Source organism: Mastacembelus armatus, chromosome 9, assembly GCF_900324485.2.
Source record: "Mastacembelus armatus chromosome 9, fMasArm1.2, whole genome shotgun sequence".
NCBI lineage: Eukaryota > Metazoa > Chordata > Actinopteri > Synbranchiformes > Mastacembelidae > Mastacembelus > Mastacembelus armatus.
The window spans coordinates 5,449,885-5,476,439 of NC_046641.1; the positions used below are offsets into that span (position 1 = coordinate 5,449,885).

General features: G+C 42.9%; 1 protein-coding gene across 8 annotated transcripts in view; it reads right to left on the reverse strand.

Moving 5' to 3' along the window:
* fbrsl1 (fibrosin-like 1) overlaps nt 1-26,555 on the reverse strand; it is a 265,854-nt gene that overhangs the window by 23,964 nt on the left and 215,335 nt on the right. For all 8 annotated transcript variants that reach the window (XM_026320781.2, XM_026320776.2, XM_026320775.2 and 5 more), the window contains one exon: nt 10,073-10,121. In XM_026320781.2, coding sequence (XP_026176566.1) covers nt 10,073-10,121 — 49 coding nt within the window. The remainder of the gene's footprint in view (nt 1-10,072; nt 10,122-26,555) is intronic.

Genomic DNA, 26,555 nt, shown 5'->3' on the forward strand with positions numbered 1-26,555 from the left:
TCAGTTTGGGGAAATGTGTGAATGTGTACGTCTGTGAAGAGAGGGGGGTGCACGGTGAAACAGGAGTGAAATTGGACTGAGAAACGAGCCAAATCACTTGCGAGATGAAACAGACTACACCAGGAAAAAAAAAAAACAAAAGGCCTCAGAAAAGTGTTGATGAAGGCATGCTGACACAAAAGCCAAAAAGAAACAAACAAAAAAAACAGAAACAAAGCATACTTTTCTTTCTGTATAACATATTTCAGACTACAGAGGACAAAAACACTGAAAGAATTAGAGAAATGAAAATCAAACCTCTGAGAGTGTCTGACTGTTTCACGAATCTGTGTCGAAGTAAAGACTCCACACCACATCAAATCCTTTAAATTCTGCAGAAAGCCTCCTCCTTCCCTTTAGCAGCCAGTGCTTAGATTATTGTGTGCAGCTAAAAGGTAAGTGCTGGGAGTGTCACACTCAAGAGTGTGTTTTAAGCACCATAAAATATCAAGACCCAGATGGCTCATCCTCCCTGAAAAACATGTCCACTCTTCCCTGGCTCTATTGGCACCTGCTACCAGGATTAGGTCAGTGCTATGAAACCCAGCACACTAATACACTGTGCTGTGGCTGATAAGGAGCCCAGGGCACTTCACTGCTTGTCCTGCACTTAACTGGTAATACCTATATCATTAATAATAGTGAAAGCTCTATATTGATCTTTTCCAAAAACACTGGGAGCCATGATTTTGATGCAATTTTTCACTCTTAGGCTTCAGCAGATGTAGCCTTTTGAAGGTCTATGCTAGTGCTTATCGCTTTGGACTAAAGCTGGAGATGACTGGTTCTACTAACTAAAATGTTCATGTTACATTTATGTGCCAATAAAGTCCAAAACTTCATAAAAAAAAAAACATGAGACATTTTGGAACACTAAAACTCACCCCAGTGCAAGCATAATGAATACATCTAAAATCCTGAATTTACGTTTTGGACTATACTTCCCACTGTACACACTTCTCCATGGGTCATGTGGCTTTGGAGCAATCTCTCTTGCTCTTTCCCAAAGCAAACAGCAGTGAAATCCCAGTCCTGCTGCTCGACACAGCAGCATTAACTCAACAGTCAGGGAGGTTGGAGCACATGCTCTGCTGAATGGGGTATTACAGTCAGTCAGAGGCCATTAGGGGCCCCACCACCAGGGCCCAGTGCAGGGAATTCACCAGTAGCCAAAAACAACAGCCAAACAGATGACCATTTGAATATTGGAGGAGACCACACTGCATGTTCTTTTTTTTTTAACCTCCCCTGAAATGGCCAAAATGTAGGCCCCTGTGTCTCAGCGAATTACCGCCTGTCTGTTAACAAACACTGGGACAATTAATGGCATTCACGCCCAATGAAATACAGGCGCAAACACAAAGCCCTTTCTCTGCAACGCGTGTCAGGTTACTGCTTTCACCATGTGTGGAGTTCAAGGCTAAGAGCTAAACTTCTCCAAACCCGGCCCTCTCTCAAACATATTGCACTAGTCCAAGCTTGCGGTATTACTTCTAGACAGAGTGGCTCTGATAAGCCGCTGACAGAAACATGGATGTTAATATGGTACCACTGGAAAGGTATAGGGATCAGAAATACAGCAAAATATAGCAGAAGACCACCCATTTGGAAATACTTGGAAAATACTGTACTTCACATTGCAGTCTGATATTTCTGTTTGATTTGGTATCCTGTTTCCTGGGTTCATCTCCTTTCTCCCCAGAATTCTCTCTGGCACATGGATGTGCTTGTCCGTCATGGAATCTGAAGCATTTTACATCCGTTCTGTTCCTGGCAATGATTTTCCCATCTTTTTAAGTTTGTGTGAACTGCGTCCCAAAATGTCCAATCCATTACAAACATGTTTGTAATATCCATCTAGGCTGATGACTGTCCCCTTGCCAGTGATTGTACATTATCCAAGTGTCGTGTTTGGCCACAATCATCTACCATCTGGCTTTGTCAATGAGCGTTACAGCCTCATCTGCAAACAACATTGGCTCTGAACCTGAAGCTCCACACAGATGAGCTTAAAATGCACATAGTGGGGAGCTGGGATCTTCAAACAAATGCAGGGTGGGGGAAAACCCACTCTCTCTGGCAGAATGACTGGAGCTGGGAATAAAAGATTAAAAACAAGAAAACCTGCAAGTGATCACAGGCGACACACTTTACATTTCAGGCCTGACAGCAGTGATAAGACACTGGTCATGTATTCTCACAAGTAAACAATGAAAATGCTTTCCACACTACATCTGGCTGTGCCTTCACTGGAAGAGGATTAAGATTAGACAGAAGATTTGATGGGAGCTACTGCTCTATAGATTTATACTCTCTAAATTCTTCCTTTTATCCCCTCTAAAAAAAAAAACAGAACAAAAAACAAGGAGCCTACGTCCAGTTTAGCTCTCCTGTTGAGATTGGTGTCTTGTGTTTCACAAATTGGTCAGCTAACTGCAGGGGCTGCAGCTCAAAGTCTTTTCCTTGTCAGGGAGTCTTTCACTCACTGGTGAATAATCTGCTTCCTACGCACACACATAAGACTTTTATAATCAAAGAGTTTGTGAACTAGACCACTGTAGGACTAGAGCTCTGAGGGATTGGGTTCAGCATTTTTGTCAACTGGATTTCTTTGCTTAAAATTGTATTTTATATAATTATCACTGTCTCATTTACTAGTCTGTGAAATAATTAATTACACTGAATAATGTTAACCTGATGTCTCGATGACTAATTTCGTTTTCTGGTTTCAACATTGAAAAAGCCTTCTCTCCACTGTGTGGTTGCAATTAATGGCTGTAGCACTGTTGATGGTGTGAGATGAGTTTCAGGTTCAGAATTGCTCTGATTTACAGTTGAAGACAAGTAATAGTCTGTGAGAGGCCACTGAATCTTTATATGCTGCCTTAGCAACTGAAAAAAACCTGAGGGAGTCATGTGCATGGATAGGCCAGGATGGCAATAAGATGGCATTTTATCATTTAACCTGAAGAGATAGCACTGAGAAGCCTCAGGGGAGCACTGGCCTCTGTTAGTTATGGGAGATGGCTTTGAGGTTGCACAGTAATGCTCAGCATTGAAGTGATTCAATATATTCACTTTGACTTTATCTGCTATCGAGTGAAGCCCTCCGCATATTCCGAACCGTTCTTAACAGTAAGACGGAAAGCACAGCTCAGAGGTGTATAGTGAATGTGCAGCAGCCCAAAATGCTTGTCATGCCCCTGACACCTTATCCTAAAACTCCCTCATGGCCTTCAGTGATTATGTAATTGTTCCCCCTTCAGAGCTAAAGTTGAATCCATATTCAGTCAATGAACACTGAGACATACAATGGTGCCTAATCACACAGCCTTCAGCGTGACTCCCATTTTGTGTTACGATAACTGATCACCACCCATTAGCTCGCTGATGACTGGGCCTAATGGGATTAAATGACAGCTGTCCTGACATGTAACAAGTAACATATACAAAAGGGACAAATACAGTGACTATATATTAAAGCTCATCCAGCAGTGACCCCAATACTGGGCTAAGTTAATACTGAATGCACACTGGACTCACTGCACAGAGCAGACACTTCTAATGGACATATTAGTGCATATGGGGATAACATGACATATCAGCCATGACTTTACAAGCCAGCTAATTGCTGGGCATAAAAAAAAATCAGGTCTATCTTTGAAAACAGCCAACTTGTAAGAACAGAAAAAGTGCAGTTCAACATCACTTCCTGAATCATACAAAACCAAACAATTCCCTCCTGTCAGCCTTTCAAAGTGGCAGGCCATAGAGGGTTTGTGGGTAATGTGGCTTGGTCTCTTGGACCAACTGCCACTCTACATAAATAGTACATGACGATGTAATCGTAATTTAAAACGCTATAAATATTGAAGAAGAATTAAAATAATTTATGGAACACCGCAGTATAACAGGATGTGTGCGAGCTTGTATTGTGTACGTGTGTGGGAGTATTTTGTCTCCTTTGACTCCTCTCTCACAGTGTATAGTAAAACGATGGGCAGCAACGGTGCAAGCTGGGAATTCTGTAATTGCTTTTTCTGTCCCTGAAGCAGGCCTTCCTGCTTTAAATCAAAAAAGGCAATCTCTGTCAGTAATGGCTCAATTAATAATTAAACACGTGTCTTATCTCTGCTGAGCTCCCCTATTTATTTTCATCTCTCTGACAAGGATGGCTGCACAAACAGCATTAGCACTATCAATACAGGGAGCATTAATATCAGCCCCTTTCTCCAAAAACAAATCATCCAGCTCATACACTGTCCTATATTTGTGAACAGTAATAACCCAAATATTAATAAAAAAACAAGTAATATTCCATGGTTTTCTCCGATTCTTCTGAAGTACTTTCTCTCCCTGAACTGAGAGTATTATCCTACTGGTCTGGTTTATGTCTTCTGCTAAGAGTTTGAACCTTTTTAATGTTTAATTTAATTCAAGGCAACACATGAGCTGCTGTTCAAGCTCTGTAACAGGTGACATGGTGTTAGAAGCACCAGGGATGGTTTCTTCCATGAATCTGAAATTAGTAACGTCTAGCTCCCTTTCACACATAGTCTCTGTGACATATGAGTGACCGAATCCCAAAACACCAGAGCTTGACCAAAAGTAGTCTTCTTGATAAAGAAACCATTTCTTACAAACTACCTGGACTTTGTCAAACAAATCACAGTAGGTAGTGGAAATGAGTTTCGCCAGGCTTGGATTCCACAGCGGTGATGGTTGCTTTCAATTCCATAGCTTCCTAATCTGGCTGTGTGAAGCCTCTGCAGCCCTTGTGTTTTTCCCAAGAACATGTCTGCCCTCAGTCATCTAGCCTGTTTGCAGACCAGCCAGCCAAGCACACTCTCCATCTACCTCCACTCGATCCTGATTCAACGGTGGCGAAAAGCTGATTAGTTGGTCAGAGGGTCAACCTCCATTCATTATTTAATGGGTGAGAGACTGCAAACAGTCAGACCAGCCGCCGAGGTTAGTGATACATTACACTGGCCTGGCCAGAATAGAGCTGCCTGGCCGAACACAAACATGCTCTCTCATCTGCTTCACTATGCCTTAGCTGCCCTCAATCCCCCCTGCCCCTGACCTTGCCGCTCCGTCTCCAATCACCATCCTTCCTCCCTACTCTGGCATTCAGAATCCAGAAGGTGAGACTGTGTTTCATTACCTGTGTAAGCTTGCACTGCAGGGGCAGGTCTGTAGATATGGTTGGCCTAGGTCAGAGGATAGGAAGAGGGCCTTAGGGCCAAAATATCAATATTTCTTATACTGATTGATATAATTACTGACATATAGATTTAATCCCATTAAAGAAGAAGAAAACATATTCATCAAGTGTACATACAATGTGTTATGGTGAGCACTACTGAATTTGAACATTGTTTACAAGAAAACTCCACAGGTTACCATGTTATTCCAAAGGGCATATTCAGTTTAGGATTGAATCACAATCACACAGTTTGTTATGGTTCTAAACAATCGATTCTTTATGAATCAGTAACGTGATTCTCTCTGTGGCCAAGGTCTAACATTTTGGGTTATCAGGCTCATGTTGCTGTACTACATGTCAGTGATGAAGGCAAAATATATAAAGCTGCTCTTCCACTTCTTCCGTGTATTCTGCATAAAGCTGAGGCAGCACTGCTTATAAAAAACAAGCCTCCGTTCTAGGACATTATACCCAGAGTCATCCACTTTCATTAGCTTTAGAAACTAGTTTTCATTCTAACTGGCATCATGCTGTTTGCAATAAAATATGAAATTGCATGTGATGTCTTTCTGCTTCTTTGTGAGTTCTTATATGGCCTAATGACGGAAAAGGCCAGCCTGCTGCTTGGGTCTGAACTACTGTTTACACAAGAGGCTTGTTGATGAGCTTGGCTGCTACTGCTAACAGTTTAGGATGGAAAACCTTGTCAGTTGGCGATGGATATTGCTCTGCTGTTTATCGAGCTTTAGAAATATAAATGACAATGCTGTGTGACATCACTTTGTCACAGTTTCATCTGAATCTCCTCACTGCCTCATTTTTACAATGTTTTCTTTTCCTTTAGTGCCTATGTAGCCTAATTACTGTAGCCTAATAGGGTCACTGTGCAGAGGGCGAATGCAAATGCAGTACATTTATATTTATTGTAACTTATTCATTAGTTTATCAAAGTCATGGGATTTCCTTTGTTGTCTTGCCCAGCCCTAGAGCAAGCCATGGCTCTTTTATTGACAAGCAGTGGTGGGGGAACAAAGGGCACTCAGCACTTACTGAAAGAGCAAGCCTGCAGATAGGGTGCTTCATTAGCGATTCGACATAGGGACCCTGGACTGTGTAACAGATAATAAGAGCTTAGGCAACAAGCCATGAGCTGATAAGTGAAAGAGGTATGGTGGAGGCGAGGATAGAGAAGACGTTGGGTTTTACCAAAAAGAATTGGTTTCCCACAATAGCAGAGATTGATATATGAGTAAAAAGGTTCCATAGAAAAACAGCAAGGGTATAGGACGATTCTAAATCCTTAAGCTACAGCACTGGTAATGTGTTTATATATAAACAGTTTGAGGATAAGCCCTAAATCCACTGCCAAGCTAAATGGTTTATGCATCTTTTTTGTTTGTTTACTTCTATGTCAATTAAGCAAATTGGTCCAACATCCCTGATGAGCAAGAGATCTAAAGTGAGTGGATTTTGTAGTCATGTCCAAAAGGTGCTATCTCCTTGAACACCAGAGTAACCCTCTGCTCACCTTTCATGTGGTCTGAGAGAAATGGTAACAGAGCAGTGTGTGTGTGTGTGTGTGTGTGTGTGTGAGTGCGCGTTTTTCTCTCCTTCGTCTGCATGCTCTCTCCTTCCTTTGTTCCACTAGTCTAATCCAGTATGTGTGGGCCGGTAAGTTTAATGGAAACAATTTATTAAGTCCGGCTTAAAATGCCATCTGCAGCTAAGCCTCCCAAAGCCGCTAAGCTCCTGGTTTCGCCCCGGAGCTTGCTGTGTTCACGCTTACTGTAATGCTCTGTTTAAAATGAGCACAACGGGTCAAAATTAATCAGGATTACAAGGGCACAAATCCACTTCAGAAATGGGGTTTCTACCAATCTTTCTCCTGCTATCCTAAGATGCCCCAAGTCTGTATGGTGGTCTGCACAACACATGGGTTTACCCTCGCCCCACAGCTGGTAGCACCTGTAAGTAGGACAACTAGACCGCTGAGACTGCCTAGGCTATACCTTTTGGGATGAAACTGACAGATACAACATTCAACATCCTCTCTGCAGATTCCAAACTATTCTTCCCAGATATTTCTAGCCACTGACAGCTATGTGATATCTCCCCACCACTTCCATAGGGGCAGCACTGTGAAATGTCATAAGGCCTACCAGCACTGTTTATCTGTGCTCTGTGGAGGTGCCCCGTACGTGCTCAGCAGCTACATTTAACTTCTTATTCGCCTTCCAGCAAGTGACAACAGTAAACTTTGACCTGCAATTCAATAAGAAGAGCCCTGAGTGGAGCACAAGGCTTCATAGTGTTTTTACTTAAACAGTCCGTCCTCCAGAAAATCAATAATTTGCAGGAGGCTTAAGACAGGAAATAAACAAAAACAATAACTGTTAGATAATAGTTGCCCTTTGCTGTACCTTTCTATCTCATAACCACCAACACAGATAGACATCCAGCAAAACATACGCTACCTCTTAACATCCAAATAGAATTTGACAGTGTGTGCTGTGTTATTACAGATATTACTGGCTTGCGTTATCTGTACTACTGCTAGCTTGCAACAACAACAGACTGTCAACAGACTAGCAACACAGAGATGATGAAAAGTAAATATGAGAGAAAGAAGGCAGGGGTGTCTTGGTTTTACCCAAAACCATGTTCTGTGTGCATAATTACAGCACTCTGCCGTTGCTGATTACAGTGTTGGTCTTTCCTCTCATCTATTAACCCTGACAGACTGTGGGCCTGCATGCAATTTGGACTTACCCTCAACATTTTGTACCCTAAGTGCTCACCACAATAAAGTTCAGAAAAGAGCACAATGTTGAAAAGAAAGGTTAAAGGAAAAGAAAACACTCATTTAAAAAATTCTACAAGCCAAACATCATCACAACATTATATATTTATGTGTGCCATAACGTGTGTGTGCATATCTGTCTAAGTGTCTCCCAGCCAACAGCTCGACAGGCCTGGTGATCAGAGGAAAGCGGGCTTTTCATTGGTCCCAGAGGGCCGTGAGCGAGAGCGGTAATGGGACACATATGCTGCATTCTAAACCAGGGGAAAGCAGTCTGTAGGCTGATGTGTGTTACACACACATCCATTACACACACAGAAAAAAAAAAAAAAACAAAACAGTCTAGGCCAAAAACAAACACTGTCCTAGAATCCATTACAGCTCAAAACAACAACATTGGACTGGGGAGATGAGAGTCGACTGGTGGCAGCTCTGCAATTGTGGCGTGATAACTTCTTCCTCGTCACCAAATCACTTCATCAAACTGCTGATTTCTTTGCTGCCTCACCCTAACTCCTAACTTTAATCTGGTTTCTTTCTTCATTACTCAAACAGGATCTGGTTGATCTGTGTGATAATCAGGAGAGACTCTGATTGGATTGCCTGCATGTAATTCCGGTGTCCTAATCCTCAGCCTTTTGTGCACATTAGTAAAATCCGAAGAGGCCTTCATTTGCCAGCTGATGTGGAAGGGGTGTTTTGACTGTGTGGGTATGTATAAAAGACCCTGGCTGTGTATGTGCTGCACCATCCGTTCTCCATGGCAGAGTATGTTTAAATGCAGCCATGTTCTGTATAGGCATGCAGAAAAAATAAGTCAACACCCTGACAGCTGTCAACAGCAGCAGTCCAGCAGCATGGTGGAGAATAAATAGATTGTATATGGTCTACTTATTTTCTAAACCATGCACGTCTGGAAATCACTCATATACATCACAGAGCTAGCAGGACGTGTTTTCTCTTTGTCAGCCATGTTTTTCCTGTGAGCAGTCAGAACTACTGTGCTAAACAAAACAGCACGTTCATATGTGTATCTAAAATCGCGGTGAATAAAACTGTGGAAAAAAAAAATACTACTGATAAAAAATATCCCTGTCATACTAATATACAGCAGTATATACACTCTGATACTGAGTGCTAAACTATTCAAAATTTCACCTGAACACATTCAACAATATGTTGTCCAGCCTGTCCTGCAGACACGCATAGCCCTTAAAACCATCTTTATATGGCCACACTGTTCTGCATTTCCACCTCCTTCTCTCTCTCAGCTTGTGTTAATGGCCTCCTTCCTGGTTCCTGCCCTGAGGGGACGTGGTCTGCATGCTGCTATCTGTCACTAGTAGGCTGATTGCACCTCTCCTCCCTCCCCTGCCTCCCTACATTCACCACTTGACACCTTTCTCGCTGCTCTGACCTGGCAAGCATCGTTGCATTTAGTGAACATACAAGTGCAGCTTAAGATCTATGCCCACATGGTACAGTATCTGGACATTCCATTCACACATATGCGGTTGGACACATATGAACAAAGAAATGCACAAAATCACATAAATTCATGCATGAACGTATAAAAGCTAAGGCTCCACATATGTGCATGCACACACACACACACACACACGCAGAGTCCGAGCCTGTGTCGTCTGGGGGGCTGACAAAGCTTTTTCTCTCTTTTTTCTCTGGCATCCATTATGGTCCAGGCCTGCTGTCAGAGAGCTTGTATTGCCTAAGGGGAAGTTCCCATTTGCGGGAGCATGTGGCAGGGAGGCTTTAAATCCCTTCTAATGAACCAATATGTAGGAGGGCTAAGCCTTTGGTGGGGTCGTCCAAGAAAAGGCACTCCGCACCAGCAAAAAATGTATGCATATGTAGTCACCAGACCTTGTTTATGTATGCTGACATTTAAACCTGAATTGGGACTGCATCATTAGAATGGAGAAGATTTGGATTCATTCACTAAAAACATTTTTTTATGTGCGTGAATAAGGCAGAGAGGGAATGGAGAATATAGACTGGGCTCTTACCTTTGGGTGTGGTAGGGGAAAAAAGCTTCTCCGATCCTACATCAGACACCTGGAAAAACAAGAATGCAGACAGTTTATGAATTTGTCTTATGAGCTAAATTGGCATCAAATATCAGTTTGGTCAATCCTATTAAAAATATAACTACCACTAAAAGACATACTATTTTTTTATCAAAACTAATACAATCACAGATGCATATTTGGTCTGCGCATTCAAAGGCTTATTCATACACAAAGTGCCTGGAGGTACAGAAGCCCTGCTTCCATACACAGTATTATACAGTCAACCAAGAGTCTCCAATCAGCCAAAAATAAGTGCTCCCTCTGTATGTGTCTGTTTTTTGCTGTTAAAGTAACATTAGGTGGCACTATTGTGCCACCTGAAAACCTTCTAAAGAAATCAAAGACAAGGGAAGTCATTCAGGTGGTTATACAGCGTTAGAGCACAAAGGCTCCTGCATACATGCTCCCTCTGAAAATCACATTCTTTTCTGCAATATTTTTGACTTGAATAACATCTTATGAAAAGAATATGATTCAGTCAAAAAGCAGTAGGCCTATCCTTATTACATAAATTCATAATCAAAGACAGTATCAGCCCATAATGAAAGTACACAACATGGGCATTAGTTTGGTCAAAAACAGTTATTGCTGACTTGGCTCATGTGACTGACTGTGGGCACTAAAAAACTGCTGGTTAAATGGGGGTTGAGTCAAACACTTGAGAGTGGAAGGTATAGGACTATCAAGTGACAGCAGAGACCTCTAGGCTAAATAATACAAAGTATTTTCCTTTCTTTTTTCAATGATTTAAATTCTGGCAAGCACCACCAAAATCAAAACAGGCCATATATTTTTATGAAAATAGATGTGCAGTGGTCAGCAGAAAATCTCTAAACACCGTTATAAAAAAGCAGTAGATCCACACAAAACCTTGTACTGTGCAAAGTACTTCAGCAAAAGGTCTGTGTGCTTGGAAGATAATATTAACAATGAAAATCCTCCTCAGTCTGTAATATCAGTAATATAGGGGCTTTGTTTAAAACCACCCTTTCACTTTGCTTTAGCTGCTCTCATCTGGGTTCTGCAGACTTGTAAAAAGCTGCAAGAGCTGAACATATGTTCCACCCAAAGGGCCCGAGTGTCCTTAACTGCCATGCTTGTATTTTAATGCGGCACAAAGGGAGCATATGTAAAGAATGAACAGTGAATCAGACTGAGTGCAAAAGAGACAGAAAGAGAAAGCAAATGATTTTGTAAACACAGATGGCTGTCCTTGGCATCCCTGTTAGTTCTTCACAAGTGTTTTGAGGACGTTCTCTTCTTTCCAAGACCTCCCAATTTCTCCTTCACTGCCACTGTGTTACAGTTCTTCAGTGTTTGTCTGTCTCTGCTTGTTGTCTCGTCTCAGCTCTAACCACAACAGTGCCCAAGGAAAGCAACAATGTGCTTTATTCACACGGCAGCCATAAAAACATGAATTAATTAATTTCAAGGTGATATTTATTATTAGTCATTAGCCTAAGTTCACCTCTAAAACAATTCTGCAACCGACACTGCAGGAAAAATGGTGAAACATTAACAAGTCAGTTCCTTAAAGCTTGTGAGGATACATTTGCTGACATCATTAGATTTTAACTGCAGTTTTAGCTCAGACCTTTATCTTTGGCTAGAGCAGTTGAAACCATGTTTATTATGAGATTACTAATGTACAATGTATATAAAAGAGCCAACCAGGTCAACCGCTGTACTTGAAGTAGTTTATGCAAATGTAGAATGGGATCAGCAACAATATTTCATTTGTTTTGACAAGTGGAGCATTCAAAGAAGGGCAAACACTCAGCTGAATAGAGATGTTTCCTGTTTCCTCTTACAGTAGACAAGGCGAAAGACTATAGAGGAAAGACAGAGTGTTATGCATTGCCCTCTTTCAGTCTCCCAGAACCAGGGCGCCAGGCTACAACACAGGCTCTTTGTTAGCTTTGGACGACATTAAACGCTCCAGTACCAAGCCTCAGCAGTGCAGCAGCACAACCTCAGCCTTGAATCACAGCCTCGAAGACCCTGAAAGAAAAATATGGGCTCAGAATGAAATGAAGCCTGTCAAATGGACACGGGAGCTGGCTCAGGGACGCTTAGCGTGGCATGGGGTCAAAAAAGCAAAAAAAAAAAAAAAAAAAAGACAGGGTAGGTCATGCCATAACTCACTATAACAGTTAAAACACTTGTTATGACCAGAGTGGCTATCCAGAGAGCAAAGCAGACATAACATATTCCTGAGAAAGAGAACAGAAAATGCTGAGTTCACCATGTGCCAAGACGACCTAGATCTTCTTATTCCTATTCTGGCCTTTTAAATGTGCAGTGACCTGTTTTATATTCTAAATGTATTCCAAGTAACATCAACAACCAATATTTAGGTTTTAATGCTCTGTTTTGCACCTGCCAAGTCTGCATGAGTCAGTCGTATAATCCACAATTACAAGGCCGGCTTACAAAAGCACTTCTTAAAAAGGCATGTCAAAGCAGAGCCCTGATTTTGCTAGCTGTTGTTTTTGTAGAACTTTCTGGGTTTTGTTGGTCAAGTTGACATTTTTTCACAGGGCTGTGCTGCTGGCAGTCTGAGCTGCCTGCGGTTGTGGTGTGCAGAGGTCATGTATAACAAATTCTTCACACTCTCTTTGTTGAGGCAACCCTGGGTGCCATTAAAAACAGACAGGGAAAGATGAGACAGAGGGGAAATATATATAGAGAGAAAGATGCAGACAAAGAAAAAGAAAAAGAAAAAAACAGAACCAAAGGACAGGCTTTCCAAAGGAAACAGGGAAATTTTAACCATTTAAAAAAAAAATAATGGGGGAAATTCAAGCCATACTGCCTGGGAGCCAAAAGCCCTTGGAGCAGGCCGCAGGAAGCCTGACCTTTGTGGGGGCTGTCTGCTATTTGAGCCTGGGGCTTCAGGGCCTTGGCCTCCTCTCTGGAGGGCCCTCAGCAGGCTTCAGCTTTCCATCCCTACTCTATTCATTAGCCATGCTTTATGATTCAGCTTCCTCTGAGCCACACAAGAGCTCCCTGAGGAAAGAGACTGCTCGAGAGAGGGAGAAAAAAGGGAGTGAGACTAAGGGAGGGGGAGAAAAGCAAGAAGGAGGTCATAGGGCCCAGCCGGGGCCCAGCTCTCAGCAGCTGTGAAATCCTCCCGTTTTCTTGGAAAGGCGTAAAAGGAACGAAGCAGAGCAAGAAAAAGGAGGAGGTCAAGGAGGGAGCTAGACCAGTAAACCCACCATCAGGGTGCTAACTCCCTAAAGAGCCACATGCAGAACCATAATTCCCAGATTTAGGGAATGCCAAATTACAAATTACACTGCTGTTTGTTTTAAAAAGTCCCCAACTTCCCTGAACACCAATGACTTATTGGCTGCATAAATCTCTAGATAGTAGCAGAGCTGCAGAGGGAGAGCAGAGGCAGAAAACCTCACTAGCAGTAAGTGAGACATTTACTGCTAGGCAAATGCATTTGCTGTCACAGCAAAGAAATGAGGGGAAACAGTCTTTGCAAATTTTTCATGTCCACAAAGCTTTTACTTAACAATACAGCAAGCTAATTAAGAAAATCGGAGGCATGCATAATTGCATTTCTTTTAGTGTTAAAAGGCCTGCACGCTTAATTTTTGCACAATGGGCTGACTGAGGGAGGCGATGCAAGGGAGGGGTGGTATAATCAACTGAACGACCTTCAGGCATAAATTTATGAAAGGCATTGATCAGTTAAGGGTGTGATTTCACTGAGACAGGAAGGTCAGCAATTACCCACATTCAATTAACCTCATTTAGTAAAGACTGCTGAGAGACCAATTTCATTCCCCACAATCCCCTACTCACCAAACCTCCTGTTTTATATCAAACTATCCCCAGGCCGACCATCTACCTTTGATCTGAGAGCTCCTATTGCATGTCCTGCATTCCTTGGAGCTGAGCAAATTATCTCCAAACAGGAACAAATCTTGCAGCCAGAGATTAGGTAAACCCAGACTAAATAAACCAGATTCCTAATACAGTAAAGGAGGTGAAGCCTTCCCATCCCTGGTAGGAATATCATTTTTACACAGGCTGGCATTGCTATCACAACAGCTGTGGTGTGAAAACAAAGAAACCTGTTAGTTGGTTTTATTGTGGACTATAATTACAATTTAGTTCTGAGTCATTTGGCACATACTATGTTCTTAACAGACTGTTACAGGACAAGTGGTATGGCAGCTAATCTTAACACTTGCATACCACAAACCAAATATGAGCCAACAAGTTTTTCTAAATGACATTTTCCTCACTTGAGAAGGAAACTGATTAGCAGTTCAGAAAATCCAATTTAACGGGCAGTACAAAAGATAACTGATTGTACAAAATGACATATAGTGGCAGATGGGAATTAACTCCCATCTGTGCAGCTATAGCAAACAAAAAATCAGGTTGTTCTATTACATATTCACAGGTAACAGAACACAGGAAACAAATACAGCACTTTGTTGTGTATGCTGTCCTGACAGTAAAATGACTGGATCAAATGTCTTGGTGCAGATGAAGACACTTGACAGTGTAAGAATAAATGGCTACTCTGTGCTGCACTGATGTGACATGATACAGCACTAAAAGACTTATCAGGTAGCAAGAAAGAATGAGAAAACAAAAAAGCGAGACAAAGAAGTGATGGAGGTAAAAGGGCATAGGGTATATATCCTTCCTTGAAAGATCACGCTATCAGTTACCAATTACCGCCTATGGATCCACAGATGTACACACACATAGGGTTTCCTACTTGGCGTTTTATTACTGACAACTTCCTCCATCATTGTCCTTGCTTCCAATTTTTGAATTACTGCAATCTGAAGTTCAGTTTCTTCTCTTTTCAGAGTTGTACTTAATGATATATATAAGAAGAAATCTTGCAGCCAGATATATATATATATATATATATATATATATATATATATATATATATATATATATATATATATACACATACATACGTATATGATAATGTTAATGGATCTCTTGAATTATTATGATGTGGTGTTCTAATTTGGTTGAAAATGGCTGATTTCTTTATAAAAGAAGCCTGTTTAAAGGTCACACAATAATCTTGAACACTGGCATAAAGAAGCTTATCAGTACTGACATGATGAAACCAGCTCAAATTCTAACAGGGGCCTGATTCTCTTTGTTCCTGTGGGAGTAGCTCAGTGCTTTGATAAACACTTCTATCAGCACCCTCTCTGGACTCTCAGCTATGGTCACCCTTTTACCCCTGTCGTCCGCTGATGCTACTTTAACAATAAATGTGGCATTAGCCATGCACAGTGGGCCTAAAGCTCCCAGGCTGCACCAGGAGACACCAAATTAATTATCTTCCCTGCATTTGTCCTCGTACCAACTCAGAAACTTAATGACCTCCCGAGCGGTCGTTTATTATAAGCTGCAGCAGTGCTGTGCATTCTCGGGGCAAGGGCCAGCCACCATCTACCTTGCCTCCAATTCCCACTTACCACTGCCACCACCGCCACCTGCTTTGTCAGAACAGGTGTGGACCGGCAAGACTGCAAAACCCCCAGTGAGCATGATGGGATATACAGCATGAACAGAAAAGAGAGACGAAACCTCCCACTCAACTGTCAACCAACAGATACTTGCTTCAACTGGAGCATCATTAAGATGATAATGAATTCCATAGTGACCGTGTAAAACGGAGTGGTCTCCCCTTGCACACACAAAACACACACAACCCTCTATACTAAGCCCCGAAGGCCATTTTCATATCCATGTATAACGGATGTGTGTGTACGACAGAGGGCCAGGGCTGACAACTCCTGCTCCCTCTCCCCCTAGCAACAGACAGGGAAATGAATACCAAGAGAGGAGCAGGGGGGCTTGAGCTTTGTGTAAAATATTACCGTCTCACATACCGCATCACACAACACTATTCCACCCTCCCCTCGCTGTGCAGCAGTTGCTAGCCCTTATCATGGCTGCCTGTCAGTTTAGTATACAAATTAGCAGTCTATCAGGGGAATGCAGGGGCCTGTTTCATCAGTAGGGAGAAGGGCAGAGGCACGCACTGCATTAAAACCTCTCACCGCTGCAGACAGAGAGGGTCACAAATCAACGCTGCTGCAGGCCCACAGCCAGTGCTAACCAGATAAGGAGAAATGAAGGAAAAAGAACAAGGCATATTTCACTGGTGAGGAACATGCCTGTTCAAACTCCATGAAGGGGACTGGGATAAAAGGTGGAGGTGGGCTTGTGGGGGGTATATGAATAGAGGTTATCACAATCTCAACGCTGCTGATTACAGAGTAAGGAAAGGGACAGGAGAAACAGGTATGAAAAATAAGAAATCAGATTTATAAAATGTTAATGACAGTCAGAGGAAGTGCTTTCAGTTGATTATCAACAAAAAATTGCAGAAAATTAGGACTAGCACATTCTCACGTTCTCCTGTGAAGTAAACCTGTGCATGTTAATACCAACAGAGACAAAACGGCTGCGAAGGGCTCTCATTAAGTGGCATAATGCAATGAGGCACAGTCTAAATTGCAGCAATAAAAGCCGACAGACAAATCATCTCGACCATCGCAATCCATTTAACTCAATTAATGCAACACTAGATCTGAGCTCAGTGGTTTAAAAGCATGCATGGCTTCCCTCCCTTGTCAGGCTCAGGGAATGGGGGGTGGGTGTCTCTTTTAGGGTAAGATAAGGGTCAGTGTGGTACAGCTATTGCACTTTGATTAAGTCCTGCTCGATCCAGGGAAATAGGGAAAGATAAAAAAGACAGAAAGATAAAGGCAATGGAAGACAAAAACAAAAGCAGGAGAGTGGAGTAGCTCAGCACAGCACAGCACAGATGACTTGGGAAAGGGCGTGGCCTCTTTTCCGTTTTAATGTCAAAATGTGTGCCAGCAGCGATAAGAACCGCAAGTAATCTCTCGGTGGAATCGGTGGAATCAAGGGGCTGTTCATCATTACTCACTGGCCCAGATATAGATCAGAGCACTGGTGGCTTCTCCTGGCTCTCCAGGCTTCTCTGCAGAAGAGATGGCAGATAGCCCTTTAAGACATGGCTCACTGCTCCCTGATTGGCTGGTCAACAGCCACAGCCAAATCCCTGGCTCCCTTAGGGCTCCTGTGAGGAGGTATGATAGGACAGGTCACGGAAACTCACTGTCCCCATATCCACATCATCCTTTTGTTGTAAAGCCTTTACCCCATTGTCAGTGTGGGTGGTGGAAAGTAAAAAAGCCTCTCTGGATGTTATTGTCTGAGAGGCAGGATAACAGACAGGCGGATTATTTCAAAACAGCTTTCTCCAGAGCTCTCACAATGCGGCACCGTTGTTGCTGTGGAGAGGATCCTGGAGGAGATAATAATAATATTCCTAGTCAGAGCCTTTGCTGCAGTAGAACTGCTTTCTAACAGAGAGATACACATCATTCTGACTGGCCCGCCATGACATAATCACCCTGCGGAGAGCTGCAGGCAAGCTTGGTAGGCAAACCACCTCTCACTGCAGCTTGTTAAGAGAAAGGTGGCTTTGAGCTCGGCTCAATAGAAACTCCTATTGAACTTGTTTTTTTTTCACTCCATCTGAACATTGTCTAGGTGAGTCATAGCCCACCTCAGGCTACACAAGTTACAGTCTTCCTTTCTTCCTCTCTCTTAAGATTGTACTGCGCTTTTGACTTGGATGAATTTGCTAAGAGGGGGAAAAAAAACAAACTCGGAAGGATCTTAAATAATGCAGCGATACAAAAGTTGTGACCCGTCCCTTTGCCTCAACCCACACATGGTGAATTTTTTCTGCAGTAAAAGACAGCACACAAAGACAAGAAAAGGCAGAGCAGGCACTACATGAAAATGTGTGATAAGCACCGGTTTGCTCCTTTGGGCACGGACACCTTTAATGAGAGAAAAAAATGTGGAAGAAGAGGCAGATCTCACCTGTTCTGTGCCAGTGATTTTAAATAACAAGAATCACCTTCCCTCTAACACAAATACATATTGTTCTAATACCAGTGGGAGTTTAAGAATGACTCTGGGTTAGGAAAACTATGGGGCATCCTTGCTACACACACCAACATCTGCGCCAATCATTATGCATTCCATAGAATCCTAAGCCTTACACCATGCACACACTAGATGCCCATGACCTCTGACCCTCCTGCTTGGCTCTCTGCTGAGCTCACAGTTTATCATTGTTATGGAGGGTGTGAAGTTTAGTTGTAGTTCTAAACTACAACAGAAGCTGTAACAAGGCTGTGAGACTCTATTAAGTCATCTCAGCCTGCTCATATGTCAACTACAACCATGAAGGTCGGTGCGGCTCTCCAGATCAATACAGCCACTTGTCCTGCAGGAGAATGAGGGTGGAGTAGGACCAAACAGGAGTTGACAAGAGCAGGAGAGAAGATTGGCACTCACTGCCGAATGTCCCATCGGCCTTTCACAACCATCCCCATGCCACTTTGGGCACACGTTCCACCCTGCCAATACAAGCAAACATGGTATGCACCATATAAAGTAGCCTGGGACCTACAAAGCCCCGAGGTCACATTGGAAAAGGATGTGGCACGTTAAGTGGAATTTACTTTTGATGCAGACATCAGGCCTCAGGTTTCTGGCAGATGTAACCTAAGCTTGTCAGTGAGGGGTTGACCTTAGCACCCAGACAGTCACCTTCAGAAATACCTTAACTGGTCATCTGACCTTATAAAGGGATATACTGGTAGTGGTGGTGGTCACTCTTTGCTAGTATAGAGTACTGTTTACAATGGACAGATTTTCATTTCATTACCAAACAGAGAACTGAGGTTGCAATTGGAATTAAAAAGAACATGTTTTTTTAGTATTTGCCTCTTGCTGTATAGAAGCCCCCTCCTGAAGCCTTTTCTGTTAGTGGGTTGACTGTATTGTGTTCTGCGTTGACTCAACTAATTTAATATAGCTTGCGTACCCTTGCAGCCCACAATACACCCACTGCGTTGTCACAGCAATGCATCCTTTAGACTTTGATGTTGTCTTGTCATTGACACTTTTATTTCTTTACATGAATATGTGACAAAGTTTTGATTCAGGCATGTCCCAACTCTTTATAAAGGGAGAGTGTGGGCCTAAACTCAGATGTGAACAGCTGTGCCCCCTTACATTTCTTTCATGATATGGTGCATGGTGACAGCTCTCCTGTCATTGACAGTCCACATGTGTGACTTAATGTAGCATGGGTGGGAGTATATAAATAACCATGATGACATATCAGCGGGACATGCCAAGAGTTTTGCTCTGTAAGGGAGGACGTGATGGAGGGGCTACAGAGCTAACTGTGTACCTCTAGAGAATCCAGCATGAGATAGTTTAACACCAGTGCGACAACTGCAGAGGCCTTGTGAAAGAGCTTATGGCTTTAGACTTCACACTTACTGTGTAACATCATTCTATCACACCAGAGTGTGACCTGACCTTGATGATGGCCATGTTTTCCATAATAATGATCATTGCTTTCTGCAACAGTATGGGAAATTATTATAAATTGCATAGACTTGTTGCCATGTAGAGAGTGATGGTGTCCTGTCAGCACTAGACTGGAGGACAGTTTTATTAATATTAAGGTGAGGTCAGATCATTATTGAACACTCACAGCAACCTGCACTTCCAATGATTACACAATAATAACATCTTGTTCTAAGAGTTTATTCTGTGAGCTTTGCTTCTTTTATTTTATTATAATAACATAGAACCTGTGGAGGAATTTGATCTTGCATCTTTCTGAGCACAAAGCCCTGCACAGACAAGAAGAGCAGGATGTGGAGGATATATTTGATTTATAAGATTTATGAGCAATCACTGCAGAGAGGACTATTAAAAGATGCTGGCCATGCCAAGTGTATGCAGAGCATCATTTGCTCTGGATTAAAATATAATGAAGCAAGTGAATGCAACTTTGTCTTACATGCAACTTCTTAAATTATTCAAGTAGAAAGAAAAAACAACAGGCAAAGAATGTTCCCTGGAGCACTAATATCCTTTTCTGGGCTTGTTCATGATGGCAGCAATGAATATCTTAGCGCTTGTTAAAAGCTTTGTTTTCCTTGGGAGTCTCGGTATATGAGCAGACTAAATGAACACAAAGGATGCCAAGTCACATGCAGAGCCCAGTCATTTTCACTTCCAGTATGTTGGCTACAGTGACGTTACTGGAGTGTGTGTACATAATGTATTGCATTGATTTTTTTTTTTTGCAGTATATGGGAAGAAGCAAGGTTAAACAGCTCATTACTGCAGTACTGGATCGCCCTAACAAGCCGTTTTCCTGTCAATAAAACAAACAATTACAGTTAAATGACCTAAATGCTGAGTTGTGTACATTTTCAAAAGGACGCCTGCTCTAGCCACTGACTGTCTAAGCCATGCCGATACCTGCTTTAATTAGCTGTCATATAAAACTTGTGTTTGATTTGTAAGGTAATTCTGTGGTGACCTCTATTTCCTTGAACTTCATTTTAACATCTGCACATCCACAAACAGCCTGGCTCAGGTGGCTCCTGTCTGTATTTGAATAAGAGATATGTAAACAGATGAAGTCAAAGCAGCAGCTTGTGTGCTCAAGCAGCCTTTCCTCACATTTGAGAGAATACTTGAATTAGTTGGCTAAAGCTCCAAGGCCTCTATACTACATGCTATTCATTCAGCGGATAACGAAAAAAAAAAAGTGTTTGCATTTCATGTCTGTCAGAGGTACAGATGCATGTGGTTGGTCTGCAGAGGTCAATGAAAAACACAGACCCAACTGAATAAAGTGACTATTATAGACTGCAAAACCCAGACACTTCATGAGGAGAAACCCCCCAGAGCATCATCCTTTTACACATTTTCTGTCAGTACTATAAAAGATTTTATTGAGAGAAGATAAGTTAATGAAGTGTTAAAATCTGTTAGGCTAGGCACAGCAAGAATGATTAAAGGTGTGGAGGTTAGTGCAAGTCATGCCTTACTCTTGCTCTTTTTGTTATTCCCAAACACACCACCCAGAGCATCGTTGTTGAAGAATCCACAGCCACTGCCAGAGAGAGAAACATGGGTTGTTGCATGTCCAGACTAACATATTTTACCAGCCCCATTAACTGGTTAAGATGTTAAAGTTTTTGTAAACATGGTGAGGTGCACTGCACCAGGTGCAGATTCCCACTCCATGCCACCCTACAACATGTAATTGGAGATCAATGTATTGCTGCACCCCTGAATCTCAGTATTCAGAGACTACTAGATTCTGAATACTGAGATTCCTGCCCTCCTCATGACCTGAATCCATGACTGACAGGAGTCTGGCAAGATGCCAGCGTGGGAGGGCGAGAACTCTGGGTAGAGTGCCCTTACAACCACCACAGATCAATATCTCCATAAACAATTAGAGAAACTAAAGCAGATGTGCTCATAGGCTTCAGTGCTGTGCCATCACTGCTGTCTACCCTTATATACATATGCATAGATATTCACAGGTTCACAAAATCATGCAGGCTGGAATCCTGTTCTCCACTGTCTATTCACAATAGGAGAATGCAGGAGTCATGTGTGGGCCAGTGTGGTGGGCCCAGTGGAAACAGTTCTCCAATCTCCTTTCTTCTGGGACAGACTTTAACCTGCTTCTCTGACAGTTACACTTGTTCTCTCGGCTCAGCCCCCACTCTGACACTAACAGGTGGCCTGTCCCTCACAGCAAAGTCATTTGCCTTGCACAGCAGCAGTCATGGGTAGCCCCAGCCAAGCTGCATTCAGGTTTCCAGCATTACAGCTCAGGCCAATGAGAGAGGCAGTTGCAGAATGCCGAGGAAAGGGCTGAGAGGAGGGAGGGCAGAAAAACCTCCTCCAGTCAAATAAATGTCACTGTAAGCACAAGTGACAAGCTGTGTTTGGGGTCGTCCCAGCTCAGGGCCTGAAAGGCCAACACTGCCTTATCTCCTCAGCTATGTCTGCAAGTAACGTGGATGGGTAAGGGAGGGAGAAACGTCTGATCGGTGCCATAGTCAAGAGTGAGAGCAGTCCAATTATATTTTTTTCCCCTCAAAAGCCAGCCAGGCTGGTAAAGAGAAGCTTCTGCCATCTCTTCTCTCCTCACCTCAAGACACTGCAGATAGATAAATAAATGACAGCCCTGCTGGGGCTTGGCCCAGTCTTCCGAAATTGCAAAGGCTGGCTGCCTGCCTGTCCATTTACCTTCACCTGGCATTACTGCAGATAGACATTTTTCACATTATTATCATTGCTTCGCCTCCATTGCCCTGAGTTGTGGTTGATGATGGCGGCAGAGGACCTGAGGAGGTTGGAAGGAAATGTCTCTTGTCAAAGTCAGCACAGCCTAGCTTAGCAGAAATTTAACAAGTTCCCTGGGCTCTCTCCATTCACTCTCTGACGGAGCACGGAGCCAGGACATGGCCTGCTGACAGCTCTGGGCATGTCACTGTCACTGACACTTGATAGGCCAGAGAGAAGAGAGGCAACAGGGCTCAACACTACAACATTCACACGTAACTACACAGCTCTGTATTTCTACTTTGCTCTAGCCAAGAAAAACCTATTGATTGGAAATCTGACTTTATCTAATATAATACAAATGTAAACTAACCTCAAAAACATACAGAAGCTGCCTTCCTTCCTAAAACAGCAGCTTGACAGAAAGCCCATCATCCCTGGATGTCTGTGTTTTTTCAGTAATAATCAGAGAAACAATAATCAGAGAAATACTCTTGCTTAAACTGCATGGTTATGAGCATTTTCCCCTCATACTCTCGCCACTCCCCGATGGTTCAAACCAAAACCAGATGTTGTGGATCAGTGGGGACAAAATACAAGGCAAATAAAAGTAGAGGATGGAATGGTAAGCATTAACTACAATCAAAAAGAAACAAAAAGGAGTCCAAGATGCTTTAATTACTTCTCACATATAATTTGGTTTTTGTGGGGGCAAGCCACGCACTGCCAAGAAAAGAAAGATGAAAAGAGACTTAAATTACATGCAGAGAAAGTGCAGAGGCTTTTTACACATGGTCTAGTCTTTACCACTGTAGACAAGGCTGATGACTAGCCCCAAAATCTTGCAGTAAATTGTCCATGGATACAGAACTTAAATGCAACCATGGCCATGACTTTAAGAAAAGTGATGACGGCACACTGACAAAAACAGTCTAAATTGTTCCTCTTTAATTGGTCTGTGAGCATCCAAATGAACATTTTTTTTTTGGGTCATTTTTTTCAGTATTTATCATTTTTAAATAATGCCATTTTAATAGTTTGTCATGCCATTCTGCTAAGTAGCTGAGGATATGTGTTATGTTTGGCCACTGGAGAGAGCTTAGATGAGGCCTGAGTGAGGTGCACTATGAATCTACTTCATAGCCGTCCTCTGTTTGCAGTGTCTCTCTTGACTCGCTGGTGTTGCCACAGTGCTAAATTGCACAGCTGTTCCACAATCTGTGGCGGTGTTAATTACCCAAATGTGAGCGGCAGCTCGTCAGTTCCTCACTAACGAAGGGGCCTGCTTTCCAGCAAGGGTGCCGTATGTTTGGTATGTAGGCCCATTTCCACCCATCACTCCCTAGGCTGTGAACGGACCACCCGACACAGCCGCATCCTGGAGAAGACGTATCTAATTAAAGCTCCCGACTGAAATCTGCTTACTAAGGGGAAAAAACATGCCGGCTGGATTAAAAGACAGGGAGAGGGTTGGAGTGGAATGGGGGGCTTTAATACACTGCGAGTAAAAGGCTTAGCAGGAAATATGAGAACTCTCAATAGTAAGATCCCAAGCAAGGCTGGAAGGAAATGCTGTGTGAATGTGAGCCGATCAGTCAGCGTTTGTCAGCCTGATCCCTTAGCACTTCCAAAGCCCCCAGGCAGAGACAGACAAGCAGGTTGTTTTCTAGAAAAGTGGTTTCTTAACTCTCCTGGTTGGCCCCTCTTCCAAAGACATGTACATCAATTCTCAACTCCTAGAATATAGACTGACTGCACTCAACAGCCTCCAGTGAGTGCCAAGAACATCTAGTGATACTACCACAACTGAATACAAATAACAATCTGCAACTTTTGTGATGGTTAACGACAACTGCATATGACAATGTGACTTCTGTCCTTCTCACACTCTCCAATGATAACAGTACAGGGCAATGAAACCAACCACAATCAGTCACTACAAACCATTAATATACAGTATTATGCAGTACATTCCTCAATTTTTTGCATGCAATGTTCAAAATAAAGGTGTTAAGAACGCCCTTCATGAATCATACTTCTGGCTAAAAACCTAGCTGCAGTGTACCACCCACCTCCGGTTATACATGAGCATCACTGCCTGAAGTAGCACTGGGAGACTACATAATGAATGCATGAAGCTAGGTGTCACGGGGGCTCGTATGGCGCACAAAACGATGGGGCAATTAGGCCCACACGACACCTCGGGATGGCGTGATGAAGGACTCCTGGGCTTGTCTCCTTCTTCTCTGTTCCTCTATCATTAAGGATTGAGCAGCCACATCTGGCTAATAGCACGCCTGGGGTTCCTGCTCAAACACTCTGCCATGCCGTGCACATTTAATTACGCCTCATAAAGGTAACAAAAGACACGGCATGCTCTCAGGGAAGCACTGTTTTCAAATCGGGAGGGCAGAAAGAGAGAGATGAGGGGAAGGCGACAAACTGGCCAGCTGCCAGAATTACAGGTTGACCCAGGTTGGCAGCTTCAAAAGATGGGGAATTCACTCGAGTGTCTCCACCTCTTCTTGAGATGAGTCCCAGCGAGCAGGCTGAGCACATGAGATGCTCAGTTGCTGAGAATCAAAGGACCTCTAGTTTGTCTCCCCGTCTTCTATTAGATCATGAACTGCACTAGGCGCTGCTGTCAATGGCTAATTGCAGAAGGACTGGTGGGATTAAAGGGAGAGTTCTTTTGAAATATGTACAGGATTTAGCAGCTGTTTGAAGTGAAGAGGGATTTCTTTGTCAGGGGGAAATGGAGAAAACAACAATAACAACATCACAGGAGACTGCATGTACAGAGCACTGCCTAGTGTTGTGACCCACACCAATTCCACCCCGCCTGTCAAGCAGCCTCTGCAAAAAGCTCGCCACATTCACCCAAGAGCATGAAACACACATTACCCACTGACTGTGTGACTGGCTGACCTATGACTTCAGTAGTACCTAGAGGTATTCAAAAGAACTCGGATGGCTGCTTTGTGCAGCCCACAGTTGACATTTTGAGCTGAGAGAGAAAGAATTTTTAAAAAAAGGAGAAAAAAACATAAGCAGAGACACAAGCCCCAGGTCTCTCAGTGAGCAGATGCCCACATTTAGGAAATAACATCAGACAGGAAAAGATGAGGGACAAAGAGCTGTGGCTCATTGTTGAAGCAGTTCATTGTCTGGCAGTTTGAGAGCTGGCTAACGCCACAGGAAAGGTCACTGGTCACTTCCATTTGGACTTGCACATAAATCCCCCGCTGTCCAGTGCACTTAATAACACAGCCAGCTCTGAAGGAACTGCCATGCAATAAAAAGAGTAAAAAAAAATGCATTTTGTTTTGCCAACACCTCACTGTCCCTTTATAGCCACTGGCCTTGTACGGCCCGTTGCATTATTTATAACTTAAATGTTAAAAACAGAGACATCTCTGCAGTGCACATTAAAAGACAAGCCTGCCAAACGCCTCGCTCCACAGCAGCTTCCTCTTCTGTAAAGTCTCCCTCTGCTTTTGGTGAAGAGAGAGTGTTTTATGGCAAGTCCCTTGTCAGGATTAAGATGTAGATCCAAGTGCCACAGGGACAAGCATAAATTCTCCATCTCCCACTGTGGACCCATAAGTGGTGGAGCTCGGGGAGTGTCCTTGAAGTATGAATAACATCACATGCTGTGTGTCATCTGTTATACAGTAATGACATGTCCTCGGAACAATCTACATCTCCTGTGGCCCATAAGTCTGTGAATGAGAGAACTACTTGCTTCCCTGACAGTGAATTTTGTGAAAGGCCACATACATTATAACAAATGCAGTCCATGTATCATTTGTTTTAGTATGAGTGCTCATTTCACACTACAAAATTAATGCAAGATGTGGCACCATAGATGAAGTGGTGTCAATAGATGGACACGAATCAGACCCAACACCAGGGAAGCATTCATCAGTTTGCAGAAGTACCGTGGGAATGACCCTGTTCTCTTCCCAGTATCTAGGCAAAGATGGAAAAACACTGTCTGAGTACTGTTCTACCACTGCCAGCCTTAACTGGGCTGCAGAATAAGTGGTACGCTGTTTTGCCATTCTGCAGCACAAACCACTTCCATATTTCTTCGAGCTTCTTGCAGAGGCCAGCTTAAGTCTCAGAGCCTCAGAGTATAAGCCAATTTGGATTAGCTCCACTTTTTAGACAGGTTCCAGTTGGGATTTAC